Source organism: Spea bombifrons, chromosome 9, assembly GCF_027358695.1.
Source record: "Spea bombifrons isolate aSpeBom1 chromosome 9, aSpeBom1.2.pri, whole genome shotgun sequence".
In the NCBI taxonomy this organism is placed as follows: domain Eukaryota; kingdom Metazoa; phylum Chordata; class Amphibia; order Anura; family Pelobatidae; genus Spea; species Spea bombifrons.
In genome coordinates this window covers 32,732,941-32,760,506 of record NC_071095.1, presented here as the reverse complement: position 1 = coordinate 32,760,506, position 27,566 = coordinate 32,732,941, and the positions used below count along the sequence as shown (strand labels likewise).

Genomic DNA, 27,566 nt, shown 5'->3' with positions numbered 1-27,566 from the left:
GCGCACACGTCTAAAAATTTTTGCTCTGTGAACATTTTTGCACAAGATACATTTTCTGCGCACGTTCCAATTAGATGGAACATTAGTCACAACCACCACTGCGAGAGATTTTGCCACTCACCATCAGGGTGACCATCTAGTTCCAGCAAAATGTAAAAAAAATAATAGTAATAAAATAAATGAAATAAATAAAGTTTATTAATATGAGCAAGTGCTAAAATTAGCACTGTATCTTCCAAAAAATCCTGACATGGAACGAGTTAAAATAAAAGCATTTCAAATACCCAAGGGGTGTCTACTTATAAAAATTTGAATGGTTTGATGGGGTAAATTGGAGTGGCCAGGTTCAAAAATAGGGCATAGGCACAGACTGACCAAAATGGGGGGGGGGCGCACTTCCCAAATGTGGCCTTTTAGCTGTAAACAAACAGACAAACTCATGCATGGGCGGTATCACTCTACTCAAGAGATGTTGCTGAACGCATATTGGGGGGGGCTTTGACAGTGACATATACCAGGAGCTGTAAATTCACACCTGAAGTACAATTTGTGTGATAAAAAAAAAAAAAATTACTACCACAAATTTTGACAAAGGTTGGTGGTGAAATAAGTACATGAAAGGGTTTAAAGCACTGCCATTTGAAATGCCCTGGGGTGACTTGTTTTCAAAAATATATGGTTTGGTGGGGTAAATTGAATTAGCCGCCTTCAAAGATGGCCCACTTAGGAAACCGGGGCAGTAGGACCCAGATGTTAAAGTTTCAAGTTGAAAAATGTGCACCTCCCAAACAACCCGACAAACCCATGCATGGTTGGTATCACTGTACTCTGGCGATGTTGCCGAACACGTATTGGGGTGTTTGACAGTGACATATAAAAGGAGATATAAATTCATACCTAAATTTGTGTGAAGAAGAAAAAAAAAAACTACCACAAACTTAGGCAAAGGCTGGTAGAATCTCATGCATGGAAAGGGTTAAAATACCAGCATTTAAGATACCTTGGGGTGTCTAGTTTTCAAAAATATATGGTTTGATGGGGTAAATTGCATCTACCCCCCTTCTTGCCTTTTCTGTATTTTCTATATAAATAGTACCCTGGTATTGCTATGTCCCAGTCATTTTTCTCATTATATTATGTCTCAGTAAGTGATTACTAACTGAGTGTCACTACTGTTACAAGTTCATGGATCTTTATTCCTTAAACTGCGAGCATTTGTAGACATGACCATGTTTTTGGTGACACAGTATGCTTCTCCATATTTGTACAAACCAAGCCCCCAGATCCCCCCCCTGGTTACTAACTGAAACACCTTCTCTTTCTATACTGTCCTTTTTTTTAATCATACTCTCTAAATCCCTAAAATTACATTTTAGGACTCTCCATGTTCCTCTTACAATGTCATTGGTGCCGATGTGCACCAAGACAGCCGGATGTGTCCTTAAAATAAAAAATGAAACAGTTACCGTATTTGCTCAAATATAAGACAAGGTTTTTTTTCAGAGCAATATATTTGTAGTCTTCTAATTGGACCTCAAATAGAGGTCTGCCTACAAGACTAAGATCCAGACTGGATCCTCCTCTCCGGCAGCCAGCAAACGATGCCCGCTGACAACCTCCACTGCTGCCGGCACTTCCCCTGGAGCTTCTATGACGGAGTGCCACCGTGACATGACCTTCCGGTGCTCAGTCATGGAAGCCCCAGTGGAAGTGCCGACCGGAAGCCGAGGTTGTCTACTCGCATCATGCAGACGTTCACCGGCTGGCCCCAGGAGACACCAGGGAGCCTTGAGCACAGGGGACAAGTCTGGGGATGCATTGGTAAGTCTGAGGGGGGTATAATGCATATCTTGGGGGCAGAATGACATATAGGGGGGCAGAGTGGCATTTCTGGGGGGGTTAGAGTGGCATATTAGGGAGGTATAAGGTATATCTGGGGGGCAGCGTGGCAACCTGGGGGCAGATGTGCATAACTGGGGGCAGAATGGCAAATAAAAGGATTTCATGAAGCTGGATTTGCAGAATGTAACTTTAAGAAATCCAAGTGCAGTGGCACATATGGAGAAAGGGGTGTTTTTGTGTTTTTTTGTGTTTCTTTTTAGTATGCCATGCTTGGTCTTGGTTTTTCATGGGTAGCATATCTCTGAAAACATCTAGGAAGAAATACAGTCCAGAGTCTAAAAATGCTATCACCCAATGAAAATAACATGTTCTAATCTTCTTTGTATTATAGACATTTATATTGTGAATAGTGCCTGCACAATTTAGAGAATAGCCTCTCACCTTCACTAGTACCAGAAATTATTTAGAGAATTTGTATTTGTGCTTCCTTTGCATAATCTTTCTAGTACAAATGAAATCTTGTTTCCCCTGTGAAATTGCATATCGATGTTTTGCTTGTCATTTTTCTATTTAATTAAAATGTGTTCCATGCATTTATTTCATAAAGATTTTTTTCTTTTTTTTTATGCTTGGAACAGGCAACATGAAGAAGCGCCTATTGATGCCTAATAGGGGTAAGAATTAAAAACTACCTATATTCTCTACTGATTTATTGAGACTGTATAAAATGAGCCTGATTTTATGAGCCTGTATAAAATATACAAAATTCACCTGTTTATTTCATTTGGCTCCTGTAAAAAATGTGTATATGATATAACTATTTTAGATCCACACAGCTCATAAAGTCATTGATTGAACTTTAATATGCATACATGTTAAAAATATATCTTAACAGATCCTTACTGATATGCAATGTATGGGGCTTTGGAAGCTTGTTGAAGCTTCACATGTCCATATCTTAACCTCCTGGATGTTTTTTGTGTTGTCCCATATGTAACGAAAATAGAAGGGGAGTTGAGTTTGAACATCTATATTTTTTTGAAAAATAAGTTGTTTTTTTTTTAATTTGTTTTATTATTGTTATAGATTTGTATGCCTTAGTGAGATTATATGTTGTGATTTCAACTATAGTTAAACAATAACTAAAATGCTCAAAACCGCCTGGCCTCCGGCTTATACAATTGGAAACTGTCCAGCACTTGTGGTTTAATACCACATCATTCCCATCATGCAAAACACAACATAAAACATACTGACTTATCATCTGCAATTTGTTTTTAGACCTCAAAGAAAAATCTTTAGTTGACTGACATACTCAGACAAAACGCTCTTAGGGTTTTGTTTATTCTTTTTACGGCACACATTACTTGCTAAGCTACCTGCTCATTCCTGTCCCTTTTACAGTCCCACTAGCTGCCAGCATCATTTTTGGCCCAAAGTTCCACTTTGAAGTGGGCTTGCAGTATTGGTCATTTCTATGCGTATGTGAAACAAGGGAGGAGCCAGAGCCTGACCTCGCAAGGGCACTCACACTAACACACATCCAGACTCACACTGTCACTAAAATATAATCATACCCAGACATACACACATGACATACCCATACAAAGACACATGTTCTCACACTAAAAGAGCCACACACACACACACACACACACACACACACACACACACACACACTGACATACCCAAACACACATGTTCACACACACTAACAATATAGACATACCCAAACACACTTTCAATAACATACCCTGAGACACATGTTTACGCGTTAACATACACACTTTCACAAACATACACTGATATACAGTCATGTGGAAAAAAAGGCAGTCCACCCTGTTTGATTTCTATAGTTTTACATATCAGGACATTATCTGTTCTTTAGCAGGTCTAAAATCAACCCTTAGACGACACATGGCATATTACACTGTCATGATTTATACATGCAGCTCACTTACCCAACCTCAGGCTGAGGCTTCACAGGTTAACTCTGGCTTCTCTTGGATGTTAGGGAGATAGAGGAAAGTCCAGGTACTAGGACTCAGAGACGCAGGGACGCACACAGACTGACTGAATTCAATACCTTTGGTTGGTGTAGGCAGGTGTGAAAAAATGCAAAAGACAATAGAGGTGGTGTAACCCACCCCAGTGAGTGGAGCAAATAAGGAGATATAGCTTACCCCTTTGGGGTTAAAAACGATCAGAATCCGGGATATACATAAAAGATAAAAGAAACAAATAATAGTGCAACACAAATTAATGCAATAAAAGTAATGGGCTAGAACACTCACATGAGTGGAGCCAATGTGACTGACTCAAATCGAAATCGCTATGTGAATAAATGTTCTCAATGCTGAGAAATACCGTACATGCAGATACTTATCTATCATGCAGTGCCATCAAGGAGGGCCTCAAGTGTATTTCACAGCTTGACAGCTACCCCAAACATACATCCAAAGTCATTGAACACTATCTTTAGCATAAGGAAGACCAAGGAGTCCTGGAATTGATGGTATGCCCCCCACCGATCTCAGCATCATCTAGTCTCTCTGGGATTACATGAAGAGAGAGAGGCAACTGAGACTGCCTAAGTCCACAGATGCACTTAGTTCTCAGATGTTTGGATCAACCTACCTGCCGCATTCCTTACAAAAGTGTGTGCAAAGGGTGGTCACACCAAATATTGATTTGGTTTAGATTTCTCTTCCATTCACACAAACAAAAAGTAACAAATCTATTTCCGAAAACATTTTTTCACACCTGCCTAAAACTTTTGCATAGTACTATAACATACAGTGTGTTCATATGTATATATTCTCAAGTAACTTTTAACTCAGACTTCAGGTTTAAATAAATACTTCAGCCCTACCTAGTTTTCAATAAAGCGCCAGTGCCTTAAACTGCATGTAAATGGATGCATGTATTCTTACTTTCCTCTCCCCCTGGATGCCTTTACTGAAAGCAATAAGCAACAAGAAAGGTGGCAGCGATGGCCAGGGAGTGTGTATTAAGTACTATAACAGGAGCCAGGGGACTACCAGGACTTCCCCTGCTGTCGCTGCCAGCTGCAGGTAGGTACCTGCGCCAAGTCTTGGAGTAACTGGGATCCTCCTGGGAAAGTCTCCTAAAGGAACCATTATCAGTCAGGATGTAAGTGACTGTTGGAGAAAAACACAGATTTCAAAAACAGAAGACAAAGATGACTCTGGGTAAACACACACGACACAAATTGGTTCACTTGTTGCCATTTGTTGGCAAATGGAGTGTTGACAAATGTCCCTTCAAAGCGGCCAATAGGTTTGAACCTGGAAAGGTGAGACTTGAGCACAAACCAGAAAGGTGCCAACTATTTGAATATGGAAATGTGTATATAGTTACATAAGGTTGAAACAAGACCTAAGTCCATCAGGTTCAACCCTGCTCCTTGGATCAAGAAGCTCTCAAATATTCTATTTATAGCCCTGTATGTCATGCCTTTCCAAAAAAAAAAATATCCAGACCCCTTTGTTGGGGTAAATACCAGGTATATATTTGTAATTAATACGTTCTTGATTAAGTTTGTGTGTATGTATGTATGTGTGATAGCTGCAAGCCACTTAAGGGTCAATAAGGTCACAGAATGGGGCCTAGGGCAGAACATGGATAACATGAAATACAGCTGTAAGAAAATATCACACCTACATGCTATTTAGGAAAGGAAGGATCACCTGGAGATAGGCTTGGGAAACATAGCAAGTCAATAAAATAACACGGTGGAGTCTTGGGAACACAGGACAGGAACCTAATTTACACATCAAGAGAGAAATCCCTTAAAAAGACATAGTAGAAACACACATTTGAGACTAGATTGGTGAGCCTCACCTTCACCCTGATTTTTGCACATCACCCACACAGCATACACACTTAGCAGCAGATATTAGATGGGATGTTTGTGATTGGTATGAATGATTGTCATCTGTATATCACTGTAACTCTTATATTGCTGTAACATTAATCTGGGCAGATTCTAATTAAAGCTCTCTCTGGTAAGAATCTTGAGTTGGCTGTTTTATTGTAATATCGGGTAGAAAACCTTAGTAGAACTACACACACACACACACACTATATATATATATATATATATATATATATATATATATATATATATATATATATATATATATATATATATATATATATATATATATATATATATATTATCTGGAAAGGGGATAAGGTTATATGTTCTTGGAGGAGGTGACAGGGTATTATATGTATCATTAATACACAACGCAGAATGGATTACTCTCCACACATATCAATTGGTGGTATTGGTTTGAGAGAGGGGATGTATATACAACATCCATTTGAAGGCATCTAATGTATTTGATAACACCACACCTCCCTTGGCAGTGAATGACATCCCTTTATTGTCCTTACTGTAAAGATCTATGAAATCTCCGCTCTTCCAGTCTGAGGGTGAACTCTTGTTCTTTCTTAATTTAATGAACAGGTCACTGAAGGGCTCTTTATATTGACCCTGCATATATTTATATAATGTTATCATATCCCCTCTAAGATGTCATTTTTCCAGTGTATATAATTTTAACTTTTTTAGTCTTCTCTTCCATAACTAGGATCAGTGTCTGAATTAGTTTGAATTACCCTGCCTAATTTTGTGTCATCAGTGAAAACTGTGACATGGCTCTCAATGCAGTTTGGGAGATCATTTATAAATAAATTAAAACTAAGAGGACCCAGGACAGACCCCTGAGGAACTTCACTTAATACCTGCGTACAGTCTGAGAAACATCCATTCACAACTCTCTGCATTCTATTTTGCCCATTTGACATTTGCCCCTAAGCCTATTTCTGTTAATTTGTAGAGTAGCCTTTTATGTGGAACCGTATGAAATGTAAAGTTCAGATAACTCACATCTACAGCCACACCCAGATCTTTGTTTTTTCATAGAATGCTAATAGGTTGGTTTGAGAAGACTGGTCTTTCACAAATCCATGTTGACTTCTACTAGTTGGATTATGGATCAAGATATGTTCTCAAATGTATACCTTTAGCAACCCTTCAGATAATTTCCCCACTACCGATGTTAAGCTTACTGGCCTGTAATTGCCCAGTTGAGATTTTGATCCCTTTTTAAATATGGGCACAACATCTGCCTTGCACCAATCTAATGGAACTATGCCCGAAGTGAAAGAATCCCTAAAGATCAGTAATAATAGTTGGGCCAGAATTAGGCTTAGCTCCTTAAGTACCCTTGGGTGTATACCATTCTGTCCAGGGGCCTTGTATACCTTAACAGTATTTAACCCCTTAATGACAAGACTGTTTCTTACTCGTAGTACACTTTGGGGCAATGGCTCTTTTAACATTTTTCAGTGTCGCTGTTTAGCTGTAAATTTCTTCTTTCTCATTTTGTGTGCACGCACTTTTTTTTTTTTCCAGGACAAACAGGGCTTTCTTTAGATACCATTATTTTTATCATATGATCTAATTTACTATAAAAAAAAAAATAAAATATGGTGATTTTGCCAGAAATCACAGGTGGAAACCCAAAATTCAGGCAACAGCAGTAGCACACCTCAAATATAGGACACGTAAGGATAACGCCAGAATAGCCGGGGTCAGGTACACGAGAGAACACGTCAGGATAGCCAGGGTCTGGTACATGAGAGAACACATCAGGATAGCCAGGGTCTGGTACACGATAAAGGCAGCAAGGAATACAAGGTTCAGGTACTCAACGGCACAATAACTGAGCACTGAATGAGTCTCGGTGCTTAGTTTTTGAAATTCCCGCTAGTGATCGTCACGCCCCCATAGACGTGGTGTCGCTTGCACGCGTTCCCCGCCGGTTGTGGTGGGGAACACAAAGTTTAGTGAGGGTGCTCGCTCGCCTAGAACAGACCACGCGGCCGGTGGAGGTGGACGGGACAGACGCGGCGCGGGACCTTCCCGGAGTGGGTGAGTAGCTGTGGCGAGAATCCCACCGTGGGTTCTGACGCAATCACAAGGATATCGAATCATGTCAGCAACACTGTTTATGCTTAGGAAGCGATTCCACTACATTCCCACACTACAAACACATTTCAATTCAATTGACAATAACATAATTTGTAAATGATATGCTCATTTATGGACTTCCTTAATGGCCTCAGTTTAACCTTAAATTTACTAAATCACTAATATTCCTTAAGAAGATATATAGGTAGTCTTGAAAGCTTGTAATCTGCTACACTTCATAAGGTATAATGTTTTACCAGATTTGGTAAAACACCCAAAATCATACCTGATTTTAAGGTAAACCTCTACAGATACAAGTGCTGTGACTATGGTAGTGACCCATGATTGACAACAAACACCTGCAGCATAAACAGTATAACATTTATGTAACTAAGCAGCTGCTATATAAAATAGGAGTTACTATTCTCAAGCTCAGATAATAATAGATTAACCCCTTAATGACAATTGCCGGTTCTGGCACGGCACGAAAAACAAGTCGATTATGACAAATGACGTGCCAGAACCGGCACGTCTTTAAACGGGTGCAGAAAGCGATCTACGTTCGCTTTCTGCACCCAAACGGCGTTGCTGTAATGCCTCGACCTCGAGGCATTCAGCAACGCCACGATCGGCACCAGGGGCCATGTCTGGCCCCTCCCCGGGGCGGACGCCCGTTTTAAAAGCGTTTAGGAGGCGATCAACGATCACCTCCTAAACTTAAATGGTGTCGCTGGAATGCCTCGATCAGGAGGCATCCAGCGACACCAAACACTTATCTTTGGATGGACTGTGACCGCTCCGGAGAGCGGTCACAGCCACAGCTGCCGGTGATCTTCGCCATCAGCAAGATGGCGGCGGCCCGGGAAAAAAAACAATAAAGGTAAAAAAGTTCGCTAGATGGTCTCCTGACCCTCTAGAGAACTCTGGCTCCACTTGCAGGTTGAATACAGGTACTGCATTCAACCATGCAAGTCAATGGAGCCCAGCTTTCTAATCACAGTGTGATTAGTAAAAATAAATTAAAAAATAAAATAAAATTAATAATAATTAGAAAAAAATAGTAACAAAAAACAGTAAAATGTAAAAATAATTTCCCACTGATGTCACTATCAGGGGAACCTTCAAGTTGAAAACATTTTTTAAATTTTTTTTAAAAAAAGGCAAAAAAAATAAAATATATACATAAAAAATATATTTTTGTGAGCATGTCCTAAAATTAGCACATTAGCTTAAAATAATTCTCGCATGGAAAGAGTTAAAATACTGGCATATTAAATGCCCATGGGGTGTCTACTTAAAAATGTATGATTTGATGGGGTAAATTGAATTGGCCGGGGAAGGATGGCCACACATCTAATTTCCAATTAGAAAAATGCACACGTACCAAATGTGGCCTTTTAGTTCCCCCAAAAAATGACAAACCCTTGCATGTGGGGTATCACTGTACTCAGGAGATGTTGCTGAACACATATTGGGGTGTCATGTGACAGCGGCGTAAACCAGGAGCTGTAAATTCATACATAAAGTAGGTGTGTGGGGGAAAAATACACACACAAAAATACTACTGCAAACTTTGAAACAATGCTGGTGGTAAAATGTGTGCATGCAAAGAGTTAAAATACCAGCATTTAAAATACCCTGGGGTTTCTAGTTTTCAAAAATATATGGCTTTATTGGGCACACTGAAATGGCCCGGCTCAAAGATGTACTAAATAGGGCATGGGCAGTGGATCCCCAAATGCCAAAGTTCAACATTGAAAAATGTGCATGTCCCAAATGTGGCCCTTTTGCCCCCAAACAGCCAGGCAAAATCATTCATGTGAGGTATCGCTGTACTCAGGAGATGTTGCTGAACACATATTGGGGTGTTTTGTTATAGTGACATATACGAGTACCTTTTTATTCATACCTGAAGTAAAATGTGTGTGGAAAAATAAATGCAAAAAAAATTACTACCATAAAGTTTGACAAAGGCGGATGGTAGAATTAGTGCTTTGAAAGGGTTAAAATACTAGCATTTGGAATACCCTGGGCTGTCTAGTTTTCAAAAATATATGACTTGATGGGGTAAATTGCGTGGGCCAGCTTCAAATATACCCGAAATGGCACATGGGGGGAAGAATTACCAGATTCGGAAAAAATGGCTTTGAAATAGCAAAACGCTACCTGTACTTATTGCCCCATAATGTGTAGAAAAAAGCAAAAAACATAAAAACATTGGGTATTTCTAAACTCAGGACAAATAGTAGAATCTATTTAGCAGGTTTTTTCATTACCTTTTATAGATGAGTAAAAGATTTTTCAACTAAAAGTTAGAAACAGTCATTTTTTTCTAAATTTTTCACCATATTTTATACTTTTTTTAATAGTAAATAATATGATACAATCAAAACAATGTCCTCTAAAGAAAGCCCTTCTTGTCCTGAAAAAAACAATATATAATGTGTGTGGGTTCAGTAAACGGGAAAGAAGAAAATTACAGCTAAACACGAGCAGCGCAGAAATGTTAAAACGGCCATTGTCACGAAGGGTACAAAAAAGTAAAATCAGCCTTTGTCACGAAGGGGTTAAATAAAAATTATATTTTCTTTTTTTGGGGGGGAGGGCTTGTAACAGCAACCAGTATGTTCTTGGCCCTTGTTGCCACACTCCTCACAGTCTGAACCAGCTGCAAATGGGTAGCCATTTCAGTCCTCAGAATAAGGCACTACTCCAGAGAAAGACACTCCTATCAAACCACCAGAGCGACGACATGACCATATGGAAAAGACTAACATTTATTGGGGGAAAACACAGGGCATTTATATACTGAACACAAAGCAGTCATGGGTAAATATACGAGATAGAAGTTGGTTTGAATGTAATTATGTACAGCCAAAGGGGCATTGAAGGTGCCAGGCATTATATCCAAGTGGCACACGCTTCAAAGAGGCAAGTGGCCCTCAAAATCCACGACCTACAGAGCACTTTAAGCACCTATGTGCAAAACACGTTAAGCGTGTCCGACTCTGAGTCCTTCTGAGTATACTTTATCGATAAAGAAGAGATTTATACCTTTTTTGTTGGCGTTGACTGGCTTTGTAGTTTGCAGATTTTGAGTGTGACTTGTTCTTTGAAATGTGTGCCTTCCACTTTGCGGACTTTGCACTGTTCGCTTTCCTTGGTTTGGAGAATCCTGGCGTTTGTGAGTATTATCTCAAAGTGGCCAATAGACAGGTGGTGCCTTATACCCCCAATATGCCACTCTGCCCCCAGATATGCCACTCAGCCCTCCCCAGATATGCCTTATAGCCCCAGATATACCACTTCGCCCTCCCCAGATATGCCTTATACCCCCACATATGCCACTCTGCCCACCCCAGATGTGCACCTTACACCCTCCTATATGCTATAGTGCCTTCTGATATGTTATATACCTCCTGATATGCAACTCTGCCCTCTGATATGCCTTATACCCCAGATATGCCACTCTGTAGCCTCATATCCCACCCCCCCCTGTGCTCCAGACTCTTTGGTGTCTAGTAGGGGCAGTCGGTGACCGTCTGCGCAATGCCCGTAGACAACCTCTGCTGCTGGCCGACACTTTCGCTGGAGCGTCTATGACTGAGCACCAGAAGGTCACGTCACGCTCCATCATAGAAGCCCCAGTAGAAGTGCTGGCAGGGCGCATCTCACAGACGCCCACCAGCTACCAGAGAGGCGGATCCAGGCCTCCTGCAGCGCAGCGGCGGATCCTCCTCTCTGGCAGCTGGCAAACGTTGCGCAATGCACGCAGATAACCGCCGCTGCTGGCCGGTACTTCTATGATGGAGCACCGGAAGCTCATGTCACGCTGATGCTCCATCATAGAAGCCCCGGCGGAAGTGGAGGGCAGTAGCAGAGGATGTCTGCGCACATTGCGCAGACGCCCACCGGCTGCCAGAGAGAAGGATCCATTCTGATGCTTGGTTAGAACTTCAGCGAGCTGTCTTGACCATGTCTACATGCCTAAATGCATTGAGTCGCTTCCATGTGATTAGCTGATTAGCTATTTGTGTTAACAAGCAATTGAACAGGTGTACCTAATAAAGTGGCCAGTGAGTGTAGTGTTTTAATGGTATAATATTTATGAACATTATGGAGCCCATAAAACATAAGAGACTTCCAGTCTCAATACTTAATTCCTTCTTTCTCTGCTATATCCCCTAATTTTTCAGTTTTTCTTATCCATCCGCTTTTTCCCAGCAACTGGAAGGGATTGAAAGGTTCTATCTAATGGAGTTTCCGACTGGGTCATTAACCCCCTTCGGGACCACAGCTTTTTTACGTTACAGCGAAAGTAGGGGTTTCTTTTGAACCCATATTAAATGTAAGACATTGTTTTATATGAAAAAAATCTAAGAAAAAATACCCCAAATATATTAATTACATTGTCCTGGTTTGAAAACTACCCTATGTGCCCAGGATTTTAATCTATTTTGTCCTTTATTGCACATTCTTTTCTTTGCATGTTACTTTTTTTGACCCGAAAATATACCCCAAGTTGGTCTATCTGCCCATGTTCAAATTACCCCGCATTCTTTTATTTTTATTTTTTTTTCTTTCATAAAATGTAGTTGGCAAAGTGTAATTTTTTTGTGTATATTTCAAATTTTGTATTTCCATATTTCAGGTAATTGGAGCAGCACTGTAGGGGACGGACAGGGTGACTTTAAAATTTTCTTATAAGGCTAGATATGGGTTTAGTTACAATTATTTTTTATTTTCAATTTTACTTTTACACTGCTCTCTATTAGGGATGGAATATAGTGGTGCATCCGTGCCTGAGGGCTTCCAAGCCGTGTGCCCTGCCTGAGGGCTTCCAAGCCGTGTGCCCTGCCTGAGGGCTCCCAAGCCGTGTGCCCTGCCTGAGGGCTCCCGAGCCGTGTGCCCTGCCTGAGGGCTCCCGAGCCGTGTGCCCTGCCTGGGGGCTCCCAAGCCGTGTGCCCTGCCTGAGGGCTCCCAAGCCGTGTTCCCCTGCCCTCGCTACAGTTCCCCTGCCCTCGCTACAGTTCCCCTGCCCTCGCTACAGTTCCCCTTTATTCTTCTATTCCAGTCCTGCTTTTCTGTCTGTTGTGTGCCTGTCTGTACCTGCCAGTTATGATGCATCAAGGGGTACAGACAGAGCCCCTGGCAACTGGGCTTCTACCCGACCTGCTGGCCCAGGTCCAGACAATCGGTGGCATCACCTGTTTGGGTTACCTAGAGGGTAGATGAGCAGTAGATCTGCAGTAGATGGTTTCCCTGTGGTGTTCCCCTCTACAGCAGTCAGGGGAATCCTATAGGAAACCTTCTGGCTACTGTGTATAGGGCTGCATCATACACAATAAGTCAGTGAACTACTATGGTAGGTGACCTGATCATGGCCTCTGCATACCTGTTGAGTCCCTGTCACATAAAATGTCATTGTTTCCCCTATGTCACTGGTTGTTAGGGGGTTAAGCCAGAGCAATTTTATTGTTTACAATTGTTTTTACTAATAGATTGGGCTAAGATAACAGAGCAAGAATGCAAACAAATATGCAGCTGCTTGAAAACATTATGTAAAAATGAGAACTGTTTTAAAAATGAAAACGGTAGAATGTTTTTAAGAACATATTTTTAGTCCAATACTAGTAATAAAAAAACAGTGTTTCAGTCTTAAAGTTCGGAAAAGAAGCTCTTGTAATATGTTACCAAAATGTTCTAAATATACCAAATGATATATATATATATATATGACCAGTAGTTACAGCCACAGTCTAAGACATAAACTTATGTTCTCAAGGGGGTGGTAAGTCAGCAACTTCTTTATGTTCTCTAGTTCTGTACTTGCTACAGACACATTAGACACTCTGTGCCTCTAGTGCCCCAAAAGCAAAGGGAGACCAGCTCCTGTCCATAAAACTGGAGACAAAGTATGGCTGTTCACCAAGAACATACATATTTTTCAGCCTTTTGTCTAACTCTGATTTTTTTTTGCCCCCTACGCTATCGCCTCTTAAATTGCTCCTGAAATTGTTTGACTTTTGAGACAGAAGATCCTGGTTGAAAACTTAAAAAGGTTTCTCATGTGTTCTTTTATGACCAGTTCTTATTCATGGTCACATGAAATTTGTTAAAGGCATTATACATTTTATGGTAAAAATGCACATTCCTTGTATACTGTTTTTATTGGTCTTTTCCTGAGAAGCCATGTCCTGGCTGTCCTGTAGACGGCCCTGGAAATGGAGAGGGGGTGTACTATGACATAGTACAAGATCAATACAATAATACAAATTTTATTCAAAGACAATAGGGCTGTAAGTCCAGTTTATGGCTGGCAGGTATTGCAGGCTCTGGTTAGTTTGGTGTATAATATCAAGCATGTAGTCACGTAGTTAATTTCAGGGCTACAAGATCCCTGTCTTGTTCACGTGGAAATAAGTGAATGTAGGGATAAGAAGGCCCTTTTCATAAACATTCATGTGAAAAAAATCAGTAGTTGGTAATAACGGAAAATTGTTTTCACACTTAACATATTTTTTCCGTGGCAGTACGACCTCTGAGTAGTTCCTTTTTCTCAGTTGATTGGACAGGAAAAGACAGATGGTAGAGATAAACCCCCACCTGAGCCCTAGTCATTGTCTCCAAGTCTGAACCACTACAAAATAAATTACAGTACGTGTGAAAACAATTTAGCATTTTCCTTGCTATTCATGGCAGCATGACCTCTGGATACTAATCAAGCTAAATGATGAATTGGTTTCAGAAATAAATGAACAGAAAACCACAACACATACCTGAAATATGAATGTATATAGGTAAATTAAGGAAGGGTGGACTGATGGACCTTGCAACTGAACTGGGAGAGGAGGCTAAAGCCACATCCAGTAAGTAGTGCCAGATGTATATGTGAAAAGATAACCTGGTACCAGCTTTATGGTTACTTTCTCAAGAGGCAATGTACTCCTTAATATGAAAACAAGGAGACTACCTTAGGCATGACCTGGGGAAGGGGACAAAGGATAACTTATTTGATGGAAGATATCAAATTAGATAGTTTTTCACAGGATAAGGCCTGGAGTTTAGATATTCTTTGGGCAGATGTAATGACGAGAAAGAGGTAATATTTTCAAGAGCTTCAAATGGGTGTAGAAAAAGGCCTACCGAATCAGTATAAGATCACACAAGGGAACAAAAGACCTGAGAGGAGGTCTAATCCTGATGACAGCTCTCATGAAGTGGACTGTTGCTAGGTCTAAAGCTAAACCTTTGCTTATTGCAGCTGACAGACTTGAGACCTGTACTTTGACGCACCCAAACTAAGGCCCCCTACCTGCTTGTAGCAAAATCAAGATATATGATGTGAAGATGGGTTATATAGTGACTCTCTGAGAGGAGGCATAACACCTGAAAGTTTTCCAGATGTAGTCATGTACCCTAGAAAAAGGGTCCATTAACTGTGGACATCCTCCACTACAGCTTGTGGGTTAAACCTTCTTGACAGGCATTGTGAAAGTGGTAATTTGGAAACTGTGGTTGTAAGATTTATCTGGGATTTGACACCCCCACTTGAAGACCAATATTTAAAGGCCTCTGAAGACAGTTGCCTCTAATGGTTGTCCACTTGGTTTGATGAGAAAAACTTTCACCCATTCTCTTTCTCTTGGTATGTACATGACCGCAAGGAATTCCCAATAGTGCTGTCTCCTCGATGATTCAAATATGCTGATAACACCCTCCTGGAGTCAATCTGACAAGACCTTTTGTGGAAGAGAGTCCACAGGACCTTCATAAACATCTTGGCACAAATTTGAGACCTCGACCTGAGGAATATCAATCTCTGAAGCCTTTCCTCTGGTACACAGACCATCCTTCTTATGGTGTCAAAGTCCATGGACTTAGAAGGGAAAAGCAGACTATTTCCCTAGTTTATGAGCCCTCTGTAGCCCATGGGTTTCTCAGATTCAGTCTTGAATGCGACTGAGGCAAGACAGAGCTCACAGCTATGATTAACTGTTTAATTAGATATAGTTTATTCACTGCAATCTGAGAACGATAAAGCTTTTAAAAAGGTCCCAGATGCTTTACTGTGGCCGAAAGGTAGGGCTCTGAATTGACCTGTGCTGATGGAGCGCAATTGGGATGTGAAGTTCTTTGATCCAACTGTTGGTATGGTGGTAGAAAAGGATTCTATCATGAATGGATTAATCCTCAGAAAGCGGAATCCCTTTCTCTTGCCTTAGGGGAAAAGTAAGAATAACCTTTTTCACCTGAAGATTACTGACCTATATAAGGATGATGCCACCTCATCCTGTGGGTAGTAGTAGTGATATAGAAGGATGGGGGGTAGATGTTCTAGGGAATGCATACTAAACTGTTAGAATGAGAGAAGCGGGAAAGCTATTTAAAAAAGTTGATGGCAAACAAAGAGAAACCTGCCTGGGTAACACCGACCCACACAAAGTAGATAGAAAAGGCTGGAGGCCCTGCCATTGCTCACCCACAGGCCCTGCCAGTACAGTTGGTATGGAGGGGATATCCAAATAATAACCTGAAGAAGAAAATATAGGGCATTAAATCCCAGCATATCTCCCATTGTAGTACTGTAAAGTAGCTAAAATTATTTAAATGGAATAAGTTATGCAACAGCAACTTAAAAACTGCATACTACTACAAGGTATTAAAGGCACCATCAAATGCGTGTGACATGCCAAGCTTGCGGTTACAAGACATTACTTGATGGCATTGCTGACAGGGGGGTGATTTAGACCTGGGGAGTTGTACTCACACTAAAAGACACAGTGAAACCCTCAGTCACTAACACCCACACTAACATACATACACACTCAAACACTTGCAAACGCATAAAACAAAGTGATAGATGCGCGTAGTGTATAAAACAAAATTAGGTTACTAAATTGTTGAGCTGCAAGTCAACCAAAGAAACAAAACCCCACAATTGTTCCAATAAACATAAAAACATACAATTAACGCCAGGTGACTGCGCTTAATTAAATCCAGTCGGTGAAAAAAGATATTTTATAAATAAATGAATACTACTTAATAGGTGTGTTGAACGATGTGTGAGTCTCACATGAAAAATATAAAAACAGAAACAAAAAATAGTGCAATATGTAATTATTCAAAAATAATTATTTATATAATGCGCCTATTCCGGAGTGAAGGAGATAAAGTCTGGATGAAAGGCAGCACCTCCGCTCCAGAATAGGTGCATTATATGGGCTTGGGGAAGCCACATCAAATGTAAGAGCCATCTTTTTAATTATTTTTGAATAATTACATATTGTACTATTAGGTAGTATTCATTTATTTATAAAATACTTTTTTTCGCTGATTGGATTTAATTAAGCGCAGTCACCTGGTGTTACTTGCAAAAGCATACCCAAACAAACACACCCACCCAGACACACAAGTGGCATCCCCAGGGAGATTCTCTTACACCCCACCCTATGTAGATGGCACTATTTTTAAAGACTAGCAGGATGGAGAGGTGAAGAAGCTGTACAGAGTAGGGTGCAAAGCAATTATTTTTATGCAGGGGCAGCTGAGCCAGGTCTGTTTTTTTTGGGGGGGGGTTACTACTCAATAATCCGCTCTCTGCACCACTTCCCTGGCTCATACACACTAACACTATATGCTGTAAGAGTCTTCCAATATAACCAGGGGATGAAGATATGTAAAATGAAGAAAAAGCAAAAAATAGTGCAGTATGTCTTATGGAGCCAAGGTGAATAATAACAGGAAACCCTAACACTATATAGAGCTAAATATAGCTCTATTGTAACCGCATGGGCAGTATAATCCCCGCCTGTGGATGTTCTTGTGGGTGTGGCTTCTTCTGATGGTATAAGTTTTGAGAGCAAATAAAGGTTGCTCAATCCTCATCAGCATGGGTGATATTTTCCCCACCAATGAAATAGCTCCAGTGAGATAAAAATCTGAATAAAAAAACAGGATAAAAATTAAAACGGAGGTCCAAAAATAAGAATAATTCAAAGCTTTATTAGATAATAAAAGCAAAAATGGATAAAACACAACGTGTTTCGCACAAAAAGTGGCTTTTAAGTGTAATAGGCATTCTAAAGACCTCCATATAAATAGTTTGGAAAGCTTTCAAATTTGGCACCTAAATGACATCATAGTCACATGGTTACACTGTTTAAAAGAACAACATTAAGAAATAGAGAATATACATTTATATCAAATCTGTGTGCATAGGATATGAATATATAAAACAAGCATTTTTTTGATCTTAAAATAAGAGAACTTTGATCATTTGATCTCAGGAGGTTTTAGGGTAATGATAATAGAGATAAACTTAGGCACTAGGCACTTGATTGCAAAGTGGATAATACAACAGCACTTTTTATATTATTCCTGCTACGAGCATTATTTGCAAAGATTAAGTGCATATGCGGCGATCACATGATCATGATTAAAGCACAAATTTTCCTTTTTTTTTTTTTTTTCTTTCTTTATAATGATTGACACAATAGGCAAAAAAAATCAACAACACATAGCAACTAAACAAGACCTCAGTATATACGTTACTTTGAAATGTACACCACTCTTACAAAATGCCTTATACACACACTTATACACTGCCCTTACACACACCTACCCAGACACACACATATATACCGTATTTGCTTAGGGAAAAAGAAAATGCCTGCAGATAAGACTACTCTATAGGAAAAAAAATTTTTACTAGTAAATACTAATTCACATGTAAGCTATTTTAATAAAAACTATGATTGAAGAAATTTTTTTTTCGTTTTTATTTCCTTTTATTTGCCCCCCCCAGATATGCCTTATACCCTCTTGTATGCAACTCTGCCCCCCCAGAAATGCCTTATACCCCCTATATGCCACTCTGCCTCCCTAATAAGCCACCTATTTTTATATTTTATTGTTTCTAAAGAACATTTTTACTTTTTTTTTCTTTCTTGGAACTGGATAATTCCCCATTTGATGTCATCACTTGAGTTATGTTTACATTTTATTACATTTTCTATTTAACTTTTTTTAAAGTGTGTGTGTATATAAATTTATTTTTATTTTAATATTTTTTTACAAGGAGAAAAACACTCTCTTTTCATTTTGATCCTCGCTGCTGCTGATCACAATGTGATCATCATGCTGGGCTCCATTGCCCTGTATTACTGATCACAGTAATTATGATCAGGATGGTCTGACAATATGTGATTGCTGCAGAGAGTGATATCAAGGCATTTCAGTAACACAGACTGAGCAAAGTTCACTGCATGACGTGCGAGGCACATTAATTGTCGTTAATGGGATGCTTTACTCTGGCATCCCTGGGCCATCGGTTGTCGCAAAGAGGTTAAAACAGTTCACTTCTTCGTTGATATACTCAGTCTGTCTGCTATATGCATGAAACTAGCATTATATCCCACCAGAGTTTTATTGTGTTTCAACTGATTTGGTAAATAATTCACTCTTTTTGAGTCATGCATCTACAGTATGTGTGTTTTTTTTTGTTTTTTTTTGTTTTTTTTTTACAATGCCTAATAAACGATTATTTTTTTTTTAAATTCTGTTCTTGCATAATTCTGATGTCACACACTAGCCACTTGTATATGTTCTATGCTGTTATCCTCTAGACACACACTCGCACTCTTCATCATACAGTCTATGGTAAACAATAGAATGGCTCATCCAGCTGGACAAATGAAAGTCTATGGAGGGCCAGACTTTATTAGCATTACCATAAAGAATCGGCTTCAGCACTGAAAGTCACCCAAAATATCACATAACGAATAACAGCATTTTCCAGGTGTACAGATAAAGAATGTTTATTGGAACAACTTTACTGCATACAGCAGTGTATTTTCTGCCCAAGCATAGTTTTTTTTAATGGGGCTTCCCTAATAAATATTTTTTTCTTAAATTTTCCTATGTGCTTTTTTTAATTTTTTTTTTTTTTTACAGTATACTAATACTGGGTTAGGCAAAGTAAAATGAATGTTAACATTCCACACATGATGTAATTCAGTCAGATATTGTATACATTGTCTATAATGTGTAACATTGATTAAATATTAAGTATTACATTTCAGCCAAGCATTTTAATAGTTGAATAAATTCCAACATGGATTATTCAGTGTTAATGTAACTTCAGTATGATAACTATATAATTATTAATATAGTGTTGAAATATAAAACATGTTAAAAGTGGCAGTAGATTTTTTTTTTCTCATGCCATATTTTATTTGCGTTGTGGTACACAATGTGTCTTACCAACTCTATTCTCTTTCATGTTTGTTAGGAATTCCTAACCACGGACAAACCAGACAAATGGTAAGAGAATATTTTTTTAAAGAAAAAAAATATAAAAGAAAATAGCCTTTTTTTCCTGTTTGTTTTCACCACTTCAGGAGTTTTAGTCAACCAGTTGTGGGATTTTTTCTTCTTCATACATTGAAATAGATTCTAAATTGTGGCTTTCAAACCAAAAAATAACACTAAGGGATTTTTAATCCAGTTAATCTTCAATGTGTTAATGCTTTAGATTTTTGAAAATGTTAAAGGAATACAGATTTAGCACGTTTTGCTGTTTTTCTAAAAAAAAAAAAAAAAAATCCAAATTGAAATACTTTGGATTTGCTAGACAGTTTTCCATCATCTCAAGATGGTGAATGTCTAAGCATCCATCCAGAATATTTGATATTTATGTTCACTCTTCTAGAAAGGATTATCAAAGTAATATTATTCTTTCTGGGTTTTTATATCTTCATTATATACTAGTGTTGAAACTCTAGGCTTCTATATTTTTACATGTTTCCATTTTAGACAGCCCTGTTGGAACAGAAGGGCTCTTTTGATGTGTGGGCCATTCTGGGTAATCTAGTCCAAGATAAAATGGAGTCGATACCTTTTTCTTCAGCCAAAATAAAAATTAAAAAAGGAAAGATATGAAGTTACTGCTTCAGAAAGATCCAGAAAGTACCATTTGGTAGCACCTGTCACTATTGCACAGGTGGAAATTCCTTACCCGTGTACAGCATCCAGCAGACCAGCATCCAATGACCTGGAAATAAGGAGAAATAGGTGAATATCATCAGAAGATAACAGAGAATTTTCAAACTTTCTTATGAGCAAGAAACAATATTCTTAAAGACACACAAATCATTCCATAAAAAACATTAGGATACAGAGTTTCCAAACAATAGTTCCCTTTTTGCCAGTTTTCTCTAGCATCACCTTTTTAAAACAAATAAAATATATACATCCCTGTTCCAAATCAAATTGTTGTAATCCTTAAAACATTTATCTTAATTCCTTCATTGTGAAAAATCACAGCAAATAAGGAGTACAGTTTGGCACATATGTAAAGATTTAGACTTTAATCAGTCCTTGATCTTAGGTTCAGGGTAGCTTTATGCCTATCCCATGGATGTATAAATTCCCTCACGTGTACTATCTCTCATGGGAGGCTGTTCTAATGATCTGGCCCCTCTCAGTAATGCCAAACCTACTTACATTAGATCTAAACCCTCTAGTTTAAAAGTATAACTTTATTTCTTTCTCTATGAAAGACTTTCCTTTTGTACTTTTTTTCTTAATATCTTTTATATCTTTTATTTCAATCACCTCTCTTATTTTTCATCCAAGCTATACATACTGGGATCCCTTAGTCTTTGAATCAGTTGTATAGCTCGAGCTTTACAAGCTATTTACACCCAACATCTCAAGAAAGCTCTTTAGGGAATATTGGTAAATCCAAATAGTTTATAAAAAAAAAAACAGAAGTTGTCACAATGTATATAGATGTACTCACGTTCACTGAATTGTCACCCAGGTGCAGGAAGGACCACACTTGGTGATACACACCACCAGAGATCTGGAGGTGGAACAAAACTCTAGAGGTTAGACACAAGCACGAATTAAAAAGCATGTGCAGGTCAATGGTGTCAGGATGCCAGAAGACAGGACAATCAGCAGCCAAGTCTAAGTTAAGGAAATCTGAGGTCAGGAAGGATTTACCTTAGGCAGTGCCGCTTTTTAGCGCCTGCCTTGTCGTGAGGTACGGACCTGACAGAAGTGCCGTAAATGTTTGAACAGATTTTAACTAATGCCAGCTACAAAAACATGTAAAAAGAACCTAAAGGTATTTAAACTCTGACACACATCCAGACACAATAAATCATCCAGGGAGATTATTTAGATTTGTAAGACTCTTTGTTATTACATATCCATGACCTAATATGTCTTTCGTAGTAACCATAACTTCCTCTTGGACAAACATTTTTTGTTTTCTCCCTTTAGAGATATCAGTTCTTATTCAATTCCTTCTGTGCATAAGGTTGTTAAATCCAAGCTACATGTATTCAAAATGGTTGCCAATTCCCTATAATATTTGGTCTTAGGCCATTAGGTGTTCTTTTATCTTTCAAATATGTAATTATTTAATTAATGTTAAAATCCCACCAAATATATCTGTTGCTGGTGCAAGGTAGATATGAGTTCAAAAATATTGGTCCGTTTTCTTTTTTTTTTAAAGTTCAAATTCCTTGCAGGACACGCTAAGCTAATGAGTCTGTGGAAGAATGAGTAGTGTATGAGAATATACCATTACCATAAAAAATGAGCTCAGTTTGGTGATTGTCCAGGGAAAGTCACCAGAAATATCACATGACCGACAACAATGGCAGTCCCCGGGCCTGCAAGATAAAGGAAGTTTATTGGAAGAAAGCAAGATAAAACACTCTTTTATGCTGAACTAGAAAATTATTTTTAACAGAGGACTTCCACTTTAAAGTGTCAGAATGCAGGTGGTGGTTAATAATTTTCTTAAGTATTCAAAAAATCTTGACAGTATTACAGTATTATTATTACTTGAGTATAACATTGAGTGCCTGCACTATTGTTGCCCAGTAAACTGATGTCTTAAAAGGACATAGTGGTCCTCTCTCCTGTGGGGAAATAAACTGTCTCTGTACTATATTCCATTTTAAAATTGTTTAAAGTCTCTATATACCACATTGAGTATATTGTGACTTGGTACTAGTTTTGTATCAAACAGTTGTGGCCATAAATAACTCAACATATGCTGGGGCCATATTGGACCCCAAATCAGTCTGTAGATAAAACCTATTATAATAAAAGCTTTTCCTTAACACAATGTAAAAATGCATAAAAAATAAATCCCTGTTGCATTAACATATCGAAAATGATACCTTTTTTCCTTGTTATAAAGAGGCATATGGAAGTTGCTTACTGCCATTGTAACCAAAATAATGTCAGGAATATTGATGAACTAAGGTTATCTTAGCACTGTCCACTAGAAATAAAATAGAAGCTTCAGTCTTTATTTCCTGGGTGGACACTGACTAATGAAAGTCTGTGGATCATCAGCATTCATCTGCTCAGTGTGGTGTTTGTAATTCTTTGTGTGATTTCCAATGCTCAATTAACAGCAGGGCTGGGCTGTGCGGCGGTGCGGGCACTTAAATGAGGCGGTGCGGGCACTTAAATGCAGACAGTGACCAAATCACATAAGTACAGCCAATGACTGCATAAGAAAGGCCTCATGTTACGTTTTCATGCTTATGCAGCGCATGGCTGCTTACTGTGAAAACGCCCGGTGGGCTGCTGGCCATCGTTGCGCCTTACTCACCCAGTGCTAACTGCACTAAGAATTAAAAGTTAAAGCAGTGTTTAAAATACCTTTATTTCTTGGGATAAATACCTTTCTTGGGATATTCCTTGTCTGAGAAAGATATAAATGAATAAAATGCAGTACATTTTATTAAAGCTACATATTCCATAATTGAGCATAAACTGAATGTGAATGAATATACATTTAAAATACATTTTGATTGATGTCTCCCTTTTCACTTATATCCGTAAAAAAAAATAAAAGATGGTACAAATCATGGAAAAGAAACATAAAGTGATTAAATTGTGGTACATTTTGATTCTAAACCCATAAAGGAAAGGCCATCCGTATCCCTATAGAGAACCTTAACCTCTTGACTGAAAATCCTGAAGAACACAAAACGCCAACTTAACAGAAACTTTTCTGTGTGATAACACCCTTTTTATATGGTGAACTGCATAGTAATATAATGTATATCTGTGATAACACATTACGTACTTTTTATGGGTCTGTGGTGAGAAGATAAAATCAGGGTCTGCCACTAATGAATGTATGCATATACAACACAGTGGTTTGAAAGTAAGAGAGGGTGTTTAGTTGTACTGTATAATCCTTTTGCATAATAAACTGATCCCAACAGTTCAATGAAAAAGCACTTTGCGTTGAAGGTGCGAGAGTCTGTCCTATACATTTCAAAGATGCAGGCAGTTAGCCTTTGGTTTATATACTCATTACTAGTGAAAAGACAACAGACTTAGTTCATCTGACATGCAACAATACACAACAGAGGTAAAAATTTGGGAAGTAACATTTAAATGTAAACTAGACAGTGGGACATTCTTTATACACATCTAAATGGAAACAAAGGTGAAAAAACAGCTTTAACACATATCATAAAACAAGACCCTCTTTTGGTTATTCAAAATATTAGGAGGAATGTCGTAGTTGTAAGCACATCATGAGAAATATTAAATGTGCATTTATTACAGGATCTTCAAACCAGCAATATGTTTATCATTATACAAGTGCAGTATTTGCTTCTGCTAAAGCTCTTTTTTAGCACTATACGTTTATATCTCTGTAGTTCGTATAAATGTGTCTTACTTTGTTTTTTTGTGCACTGTACTTTTGGTATATCCCAGTAGTTCCAAAATAACTAGAGTTCATATAAAGTATATTGTTCATTACTTTCTTAAGTCTTAAAGTAAATGCAGGACTGTTCCCCAAATTTTCTTTTAAGAAATTGATTATTTCTAATAATTTTCTCTGTTGTATATGCCACTTTCTTGATACCACAGTGTCTCGAATGTTATACTGTATACAGTCAGTGTTAAAAAGAAAGTACACAGTCTTTTAATTTTTTTTTTTTTACACAGATTTTACGTATCAGGACATTGTAATCATCTGTTCCTTAGCAGGTCTCAAAATTTGGAAAATACAACCTCAACATATAGCACATTACACTGTTTCATAATTTATGCAACAAAAATAAAGTCAAAATGTAGAAGCCATGTGTGAAAAGCTAAGTACACCCTTACTTCCTCCATAGAGCTTAAGATGCTAAGTAGCAGACAGGTGCTGCTAAAAATGTTTTATTTTGCCTTGCGGACTGTGCACAATGTTTTTCCGATCGTTTTAGAAGAGGCTCAGCAAACAGTTGCATAAGTCGAAGCAGCATGTTACCTCAGTTTGCTAGTCTGGAGCGTTCAGATGTGTGTTAACACAACGCCAAGGAGGAAAAACATCAGCAGTGATATCCAATTGTTATTGCTCATCAATCTGGGAAGGGTTATGAAGCCATTTCCAAACAATTTAAAGTCCACCAGTTCTACAGTGAGAAAGCCTTTGAAATAATAAATTCATGGCCACACAGCCTAGGTTTACAAAGTTGCATCTGAACAAGCCATAAGATTTCTGGAACAGTGTCCTTTGGACAGATGAGACCAAAGTGGAGATGTTTGGCTATAATGCATTGCGCCACGTTTGGTGAAAAGCAAGCACAGCATATCAGCAGAAATACATCATACCAACTGTCAAACAATGTTTTGTTGAGTAAATCATGACATGGTGTAATATGTCATGTAGTGACGTTCATCTGAGGTTGTACTTACCTAACTTTAGAGCTAAGGAGCGAATCATTGTTGTTATGTCCTGATATGTAAAACCATAGAACATTTTACCAAGGGATTTATTGGTAACCTAGGTGCTCAAGATGCATCTTGAAAACCTGAGGTCTGTGATCTATGCAGCAAAGCTATTTGTAGCTGTACACATAAGCACCGTTGGCTCGTCCTCCTTTCTATGCTGATACTCAGTTTAAATAACCGCAAGAACAAATTACTCCAAAAATAGTGTTGTCAAGAGCACTTATAGCTTTCTAATCCAAGCCCACAACTCCCATGATGACACTCCTAGGTCCTTTAGTGCATGGCCACTATCTCGATACACATCATAGTATGCAGCTGCATGTATCCAGCCCCTTAATTGTTGAAATCAGGGTTTGAGCAAGGCACCCTAATTCAAGTGAAGGAAAATCTTAATGCTTCAGCATACTAATACATTTTGGACAATACAAAGCTTCAACTTTGTGGGAACAGTTTGGTGAAGACCCTTTTCTATTCCAGCATGACTGTGCCCCAGTGCACAAAGGAATGTCCTTTAAGACATGGTTGTATAACCTCAGTCCCTCAGTCCCGGAATGGAGAATGCAAGCCAGGCCTTCTCGTACAACTTCAGTGCTTGACCACACAAATGCTCTACTGGATGAAAGGGCAAACATTGTAGAAGGATATGGGGATAATTTAATTCAGTGGTAAAAGTAACTAAGTGGGAGATACAAAGCTCAAATATAGACCTTCATAGGTAATTGAATGAACTGACAGGAATTGCATCATATACCAGAGAATATAAAAACCACTCTGGAGAATTATGTATCTTGTGTACCCCAGATGTTGAACCCTTTTCCGTGGTAACTATGACTTTTAGTCAAACACTCAAAAATCAGACAGCTGAATATATAACTACTTTGGTTACATGGAAATAGCTCTGTTCGTTTAGTTTTTCTTACAGATAGGTTAAAGATATAAAAATGGCAGGAAAAGAGAAAAACATGAAAAAAATAAAAGGAAAAGAAAAAATGGTTATGAGTTATGTGTCAACCTGGATTTTGTTCTCGACATTCTACTGAGACCACCCTTACTAAAATTACAAAGACCTAATCACTGCTAAATCCAAAGGGGCCACTACTCTATCGTAATCCTACTTGACCTTTCTGCTGCTTTTGACATTGTGGACCACCATCTTCTCCTTCAAACTCTTCACAATCTTGGTCTCTGTAACAATGCTTTATCCTGGTTTATATCCTACCTTTATGACCGTCCTTAAAGTTCCCTCATCAATTTCCCCCAATGTCAATGGTGCAATCATCTCTCCATCCCTTCATGCTGGCATTGTCTGTGTTCGTCCCTTCCTAACACAAGTTGCCACTAAGACTCTTGCCCATGATCTCCCACCTTGATTATTATAACTGTCTTAGCTGGTCTCCCACATGCCTGTCTCGCCCCTCTACAATCTACCATTAATGCTGCTGCCAGGCTTATTTTCCTTTCCCATCGCTTTACTAACACCTCTCCCCTCTGTCAGCCTCTTAACTGGCTGCCTGTGCGCTTCGGGATTAATTTCAAAACCTCGACTCTTATTTTCAAAGCTCGTCATAGTGGTTCCCCTACTTGCATCTCCTCACTAATTTCTAACCGTTCTCTCCAATGCTGTAGACTGCCCCTACCATCAGGAATTCCCCCCTGCATCAGCTTTTTTTTATATAAAATAAAAGCCCTTTTAGACCCACTTTTTTTAGGAGGACTAGAAACTTACACCTTAACACGCTTTCTCCCATATTCCTTTAGCTCACTTTTCAGTCCCTTTACTGCAATGCTAGTGTCGCTGGTACATCATAGTTGTGTTGTACACTGATTGTTATGCCCTGTCTACCCTTTGTACAGCACTGCGGAATCTGATGGCACTATATACAACTCAATAATACTATCTTGTTTTTCTGATTTTTTTTTTTTTTTTTTTTTTCTTTTTCAATTGTCA

General features: G+C 38.7%; 1 protein-coding gene across 4 annotated transcripts in view; it reads left to right on the top strand.

The window, feature by feature from the left end:
- MTA1 (metastasis associated 1) overlaps window positions 1-27,566 on the top strand; it is a 116,242-nt gene that overhangs the window by 83,457 nt on the left and 5,219 nt on the right. For 2 of the 4 annotated variants that reach the window (XM_053474861.1, XM_053474860.1), the window contains exons 17-18: window positions 2,481-2,516; window positions 20,139-20,170. In XM_053474861.1, the coding sequence (XP_053330836.1) occupies window positions 2,481-2,516; window positions 20,139-20,170 (68 nt within the window). The remainder of the gene's footprint in view (window positions 1-2,480; window positions 2,517-20,138; window positions 20,171-27,566) is intronic. The other 2 variants (XM_053474863.1, XM_053474862.1) reach the window with 1 other exon arrangement.